This window comes from Sitophilus oryzae, unplaced genomic scaffold (genome assembly GCF_002938485.1).
Source record: "Sitophilus oryzae breed Bouriz unplaced genomic scaffold, Soryzae_2.0 scaffold_562_pilon_pilon, whole genome shotgun sequence".
In the NCBI taxonomy this organism is placed as follows: Eukaryota; Metazoa; Arthropoda; class Insecta; order Coleoptera; family Curculionidae; genus Sitophilus; species Sitophilus oryzae.
The window spans coordinates 2,151,364-2,159,150 of record NW_022147154.1 but is presented as its reverse complement, the minus strand read 5'-3'; the positions used below and the strand labels follow the sequence as shown (position 1 = coordinate 2,159,150).

The 7,787-nt window shown below is 31.4% G+C and overlaps 2 protein-coding genes across 2 annotated transcripts; both read left to right on the top strand.

Annotated features, from left to right (window-relative positions):
- The first annotated feature begins 1,357 nt into the window (after positions 1 to 1,357).
- LOC115887298 (craniofacial development protein 2-like) lies at positions 1,358 to 1,933 on the top strand. Its single transcript, XM_030906690.1, has one exon. The coding sequence runs from the start codon at positions 1,358 to 1,360 to the stop codon at positions 1,931 to 1,933; it is 576 nt and encodes a 191-aa protein (XP_030762550.1).
- Positions 1,934 to 2,242: 309 nt separating this feature from the next.
- Positions 2,243 to 3,004, top strand: LOC115887297. Its single transcript, XM_030906689.1, has one exon. The coding sequence runs from the start codon at positions 2,243 to 2,245 to the stop codon at positions 3,002 to 3,004; it is 762 nt and encodes a 253-aa protein (XP_030762549.1).
- The last annotated feature ends 4,783 nt before the right edge of the window (positions 3,005 to 7,787 follow it).

Sequence of the window (7,787 nt, the reverse complement as noted above, 5' to 3'; positions counted from 1 at the left end):
GTGTGTTTCGAAAAATCTGGTCATTGATTAATCACGATCCTGCTTAAAGGGCTTGACGTAAAAAGCTGCTTTTTGGAAAACAGATTGACTTTAGGGTGTAGAGGTTCGATAAGAAGGTATTTTTCGAAACTCGAATTCTAAGGGGGTGCAACTATCCCTCAAATATTAAAATATTTTTTATTTAAAAACCGGTGAGTTTTTCGGAAAAACTCTTAAACACGGATATTTTATTTTGTTGTTTTACATATTTTAAGATTTTTTACAAATTTATACAGGGTGTTTCATAAAATATGACCATTGAGTAATCACGATTCTGCTTAAACTGCTTGACGTTTAAAGCTGATTTTTGGTAAACGGATTGACTGTGGGGTGTAGAGGTTCGATAAGGAGGGGTTTCTCGAATCTCAAATTCGAAGAGGGTGAAAACGCCTCTCAAATATTACAATATTTGTTATTTAAAAAACGGTTAGTCTTTCGGGAAAACGTTTGGACAAGCATAACTTATTTGGTTTTTTTACATATTTTGAAATTTTTTAAATTATACAGGGTGTTCCAAAAAGTTGGGTAATTTCTTAACCACGATTCTGCTTAAACTGCTTGACGTAAAAAGCTTATTTTGCAAACGGATTTTTCGAAAGTCAAATTCCAACGAGATGAAACTACCCCTCAAATATTACCAAGTTATATAATAATACTGCACACGCCTGTACATGAAGCACAAGACAGGGAATTATGGAGACAAACCTCACACATCACCTGACCACTACATTCCTTTTATAGGAATAAAGACAGAGAGAGAGAGATATATAATAATATTGTCATATTGTTTTTTCTCATGCTGACATAAATGTGAGAAAATTTTATCCAGTTTGTATGTTAATGGTAATGGGAACTCCGCTACGCCAATCCCAAGCCTGGAGTCTTATCAGCAAGAGATGAGAAAGGAGGAGGAGGAGGAGTAATAACCTCGTTAAAAAAACAGATTTCATCTGGCCCGGATGATAGTACTCTGTAAGGGCTCCTGCCTAGGACTCAGGCAAAAAGGTTCAATGGTCTGGAAGTTAGAAGGAAAGCACATCCGCTGAGAAATCTACAGAAAGAGCAGATGAATCCTCCAAAGGGGCAACTGATCTATATAGTCTGGTAAGACAAGCAGTATAAGGGAAGAAAACCCTGAAAGAAAATTACCCGGTCCTCCTGGAAGGGGGTTGGATCGCAGGGCTAGCTATCCGGCATCCTTAAAAAACATCCAACTGCTAAAAATCCTTGCAAACCGCCTCGGAACCCAAACGGATCAACTGGAAAACGACCACCGCAAAGAAATAGGACTATGAAAATTGGAATACACAAAGTATGAATGGAATACACAAAGTATCAGAGGAAAATTGGAAGAAGTAGTGAAAGAACTAAAAAAAAACTAAATATTGACATTGCGTCTTTGAGTGAAACAAAAAAGAAAGGACAAGGTATTGAACAGGTCGGAGATTATATCCATGTTTACAGCGGAGTACCAAAAGAAAAACGGGCCTGTAAAGGAATTTCATTGCTGATCCACTCGAAATATAAAAAGTTTATAACTAACTGGACACCTGTAAATGAAAGAATCCTTACGGCTAACTTGAACCTTCTTGGATATAAACTGACAATTATTGGAACATACGGACCCAACGAGGATGAAGAAGTGGCTCTAAAAGATCAATATATGGAATTACTAAATCAAACAATCATAGACATTGGAAGTACCAGAGAAATTGTGTTGATTGGAGATCTTAATGCCAGAGTAGGACGAAGACTTAACCATCATATGGTTGGTAGACATGGTGAAGAAACAGAGAATGAAAATGGACGACGCTTAATTAATCTATGCGAGCAACGCGAATTAAAGATCATGAACGGATACTTTACTCACAGGGACATTCACAAGTTTACTTGAAGGCAAGAAACAAGACACCTAAAATCAATTATTGACTACCTCATAGTGACACAAAAAACTAATCTTAAAATTAATGATGTTAGAGCTTGCAGAGGTCCTGAGTGTGGAAGTGATCATTATTTAGTAAAAGGGGAGATAAGAAAGCCATATAGGAGACAGAGAGAAAATATAAATGAAGCAACAAAAACTAGCTCGACCAATACAATTAAATATAATCTGAACAGTCTATACGATTAAAGCACTAAGAAATTATATCAACAAAGACTAGATCAAAAATTGAGAGATGATTTTGAAAATGAAACGACAGAAATGATATATGAACACATAAAATCGGCAATAAATGCAGCCGCTATGGAGGCATTGGGAGAACAAGCAGCATGCAACAACAACAAAAAATTTTGGTGGAATAATAACTTACAGGAGCAGAAAAACCAAAAACAAAAATTGTACTTCAAATGGCTACAAACTAAACAAGATGCGGATTACTTAGCTTATAAACACCAAAGAGCAAAATTTAAGAAGATAATTTTGGAAGAGAAGAATAACCAATGGGAAAAACAATGCCAAGAGTTAGAAAGCTACATAGGAGGAAGAAGAACATCAGAATCGTGGAAATTCATAACTTCCATTCAAAATAATAAGGAGACCAAGCTAAAACTTAATGTAATTGCGAAAGATAGCTGGAAAGAATATTTCGAAAAAATGTTAAATGAACACAGAGATGAATATAAATTACAACCAGAAGAACTACCATTTAATTTAGAAGGTGAAAAAATTAACATCGAATTAGATCAATTAAAAACGGCAATTACCCAACTAAAAAATATAAGATCAGCCGGCCCAGGAGGAATCCCCAATGAATTAATAAAATGTGGCACACCAAAACTTCACAATATCATTAAAACACTCTTTGAAAATTGTATCAATGGTCAACAAATACCACAGGAATGGAACGAAGGATGGATAACTCAAATACATAAAAAGGCGCAATTAACATATGTGAGAATTATAGAGGTATTTCTGTTAACTGTTCATTGTATAGACTCTATGGCAAAATACTTAGCACATTAATAACAAATGACTATGATTTGTACCAGACAGAAGAGCAGTCGGGTTTCAGAGTCGGTCGCTCCACGGTAGATAATATTTTCTGCATAACACAACTGAATGAGAAAGTGTTAGCTATAGGTGGAGAGATACACATGATTTTTGTAGACCTAACCAAAGCGTATAATATATATAAGAATATCCCAATAAAACAACTTTTTCACGTACTTGACCGGTCACCAATAAATATTACCCTAATAAAAGCAATAAAGGAAATCTACAAGAACCCGCTAGCACGAGTTAAAATTGGAGCCGAACTCACAACATCATTTAATATAAGTAAGGGCCTTCGACAAGGATGTGGTCTATCTCCAATTTTATTCAATATTTACTTAGATGCAACATTGGAACAATGGAGAAGAAAATGTAGTGGAATGGGCATACCACACGAAAATAAAACAATATATACCATTCACTACGCCGACGATCAAGTAATACTGGTTCGAGATGTAGATGACATTGAGTACATGTTTAGAAAATTAAATGAGGAATATGATAGATGGGGTTTAAATAAATTTTAAAAAGACGGAATATCTATGCGTGGGCAACAAAAGACAAGACCTAGAAATGGAAAACGGCAACAAAATAAAATCATGTACAGAATTCACATACCTAGGTACTAACATACATAATAATGAAAAAAGCGACAATACCATCAATAATAGAATCAACAAAGTCAGAAACATTACAGGGGCACCAAATTCTATTCTTTGGCAAAAAAATATAAATACCACAACAAAAACCCGCATATGTGACACTATAGTTAAGAGCACACTTACTTATGGCGCTGAAGTATGGCAGATGAGCAAGTCCATGGAAGGAAAGCTTTTAGCAACTGAATGGACTTCCTCAGAAAGATCGGCAAGAAAAATCAAAATTGAAAAAGTGCGAAAATGAAGAAATAAGAAGAATAACGAAGAAAGAGATAACCATCATAGAAGAAATCCAAAAAAAAACAATTAATCTGGTATTAGCATGTAAACAGAATGGGAGAAGAAAGGCTACCAAAGAATATAATAAAATGGATCCCAACTGGAAAAAGAAAACGAGGAAGACCCCGAGACACATGGTTAAAGGGGGTAACAAAGGCAATGTCATTGCGCAATTTACAAGCCGATGACTGGATGGACAGAAGGCAATGGCGGCAAGGAACCGGAAGGCGGATCACGCTGTAGAACCGGACTTTCGTTTTATAAATATACTGCGTGTACCAGCGACTTCGTTCGCGTCGAATTAAGCATTTGTAATGGTGATGATAAAGCAAATCAAGAATTTCCATTAACATACATATATATATATATATATATATATATATATATATATATATATATATATATATATATATATATATATATATATATATATATATGTTATATATATATACTTGCTATATTTATTAGTCAGGAATATTTGTGATCTGACATATTCTCTTTTTTAATTCTTTTTCCACATTGATTGTGTTTGGTATTATTTGATTAAGTTTTCATTTGGGTTAATACGTTTATTTTTCTAATGTTCCTCTGTTTTATCTTCAAACGTTTCTCATAGACATTACAGCCTTCATCAGTGTAAGAAATCGTTCATATATATATGGTGAATTTATTTGTTCGAATTTTGCACAAAAGTTTGTTATATTTCGTTTTCTGTGAATTTTTTTTTGGATAAACACATTATTGTATCGGCTATTAATATTTTTATCGTAGTCCAAATTAAAAGTATTTTAAGATATAGTTAAGAAATTTTCTATTTAAATTTAAAAAAGAAAAGTAATATGATTCATTTTGAAATTTAAAAAGTTGGTGTTAAATTGTCACTTTTAAATTTAAAAAAGTTAGTGTTAAATTGTCCACTTTTACATCTCAGCAAAAAGTACGTCATGTTCTTTTGATTATAAGTTTAGAAGTTGAATTTTCTAAAATGTTTCATTAAGCTGACAACTTCTTTGTTATAGATGGATTCAATTGACTGGTATTTAGCAGATTTTCACTCCATACTGCACTTATATTCTTGATCAAGTTTATTATTATTGAACCTTGTAATTAAATATTCTGTTTTTTTTTTTTTAATTTTCTTGGGATTAAGGTTCATCGAAAACTCTGATTAAGTTTTCTGAATGGGTTTTCATAATTTTTATTTCATTGGCCGTAAAGGAAATAACCAAACGTTTTGCGGTTTCAACATTACAGCCTTCATCATGATTTATATGGTCTATAACACAAATGCCAATTTCAAATTAACTTGACAAAAATCTGTTAAATTGTTTTTTTTTTTTTTTTTTTGAGAAACACATTATTTATATTAAATCACGAATACGTAGTTAAAATTAAGAGTCAAGTAATTTATGTATAAAACCTTAAGTAGCAAAGTGTGACAAAGTTTATGTAATAAACACAATAATTGGTTTACAAAATTATTTTTTTTTTTCCATACTTATTTACCCGCTATTGAAAGTTAAAATAAAATCTTTTACAACACTCACCACAGTCAGAGCATTTTTGTCATATTTATTTTTTTCCATAGCTTATTTACCTAGGATGTTTGGGCAAAGATTTAAGATATGAGAATTTTACAACACGCAGACGGAAATCAAAACAGTGTTCAGACATAATCCAAAAATTACATAGAACAAATTCCTAAACACACACAGCATAATGTTTACTATATTCAACAAAGTTTATATCAGCTTGTTCTAGAGGATGGCTACATTTTTTTTTTTAAAAGATTATTCGTAAGACCAAAACGATCACATATCCTATATTGACTACGGCTTTGACAATCGCACTTTAATCCTAATTTATATTTCATTGGCCAATTAAATGCCTGTAAAAAAACTATTCAAAGAATGGTTTCCAAAAAGATTACTTGTTATCCGATATATACATGATTTTTTTATATACAACAGGGAGAAAAACAATAAACAAAATTAACAACAACAAACTCAAATACACTTGATTCAAGTTTTTATATCAGTACTATCATTCATAGATTCAGGTTCTTTTTTAATATAGATCTTTTCCAAAAATTCTCTTTTATGCTTGTTGTATTCAGTGGCTAAAATTTTGGTCTCCTAATAATTCATTTTGTGATTTGTCGTGCTTTCATGTTTAGTCAGAGTAGTTTTATTTTTTTTTGTCATACTTATGACCTTTTAACCGGTTTCTAAATATTGTGCTGTTTGACCAATGTAGACGTTTGGGCAGTCTTGACAGGGAATTTGGTATACTATATGAGTTTTTTATTAGTAGGTATTTTACTCTTTAGGCTATATGAGTTTTTATTAGTAGGTATTATTTTTACTCTTTAGGCGACTAAAATGCTTTTTTAACGTGTTATATCCCTTGTGACATACGGAAATATTGCTTTTTTTGAGTAAACTTTGGAATCCTCTACAGAATTGTTCTTATATAGGGAGTGGTAGATATCCGTTGTCTTTTTATTTTTATTGCTACTTCAATATTTGAGTTTATTTGTTGTTGGATTTTCTAATAGTTTCTTTTCTAGATTTTATGATACCTATTTATTAAAACTCATATCAGTATACCACATATCCCAAAAGAAATCCCAAACGTTATTGGTCAAACAGACCGAGCTTTAATTCTTAGTGATCCTCCATACAGATTAAATGCCTTAAAAAAAATCAAAGAAGTTTTAATGAAGAATAGCTATCCGGAAAATGAATTATCAGGAGACCAAAATTTTAGCCACTGAATACAACAAGCATAAAAGAGAATTTTTGGAAAAGATCTATATTAAAAAAGAACCTGAATCTATGAATGATAGAACTGATATAAAAAACTTGAATCAAGTGTATTTTAGTTTGTTAAATTAATTTGTTTATTGTTTTCTCCCTGTTGTATATAAAAAAAATCATGTATATATAAGAAGTAATATTTTGGAAACCATAAAAAGAATAGTGTTTTTACAGTTTATTGGCCAATGAAATATAAATTAGGTTTAGTGCGATTTCAGCCGTAGTCAATATACATACGTGGATCGTTTTGGTCTTACGAATAATCTTTTAAAAAAAAATGTGTAGCCATCCTCTGACAAGCTGATATTAGTTTTGTTGATTATAGTAAACATTATGCTGTGTGTGTTTGTGAATTTGTTCTATGTAATTTTTGGATTATGTTCGACACTGTTTTTTTGATTTTGGTGAGTGTTGTAAGATTTTATTTTTAACTTTCAATAGCGGGTAAATAAGTATGGAAAAAAAAAAAAATAATTTTTGTAAATAATTATTGTGTTTATTACATAAACTTTGGTCACACTTTGTTATAAGGTTTTATACATAAATTACTTGACTCTTAATTTTAACTAAACGTATTCGTGATTTCCTATAAATAATGTGTTTCCAAAAAAAAAAAAAAAAAAAAAATTTAACAGAGTTTTTGTGATAAGTTAATTTGAAATTGGCATTTTGTTGACACTAGCTACACTGATGAAGGCTGTAATGTTGGCTGAAACGTTTGGTTATTTCCCTTTAAAATGAAATAAAAATATGAAAACCCAAATGAAAACTTAATCAGAGTTTTCCCGAACCTAAATCCCAAGAAAATTAAAAAAAAACAGAATATTTAATTACAAGGTTCAAGAATAATAAATTTTCCAAGAATATAAGTGCAGTATGGGTGAAAATCTGCTAAACTACCAGTCAATTGAATCCATCTATAACAAAGAAGTTGTCAGCTTAATGAAAATTTTAGAAAAATTCAACTACAAACTTGCTAATCAAAAGAACAGACGT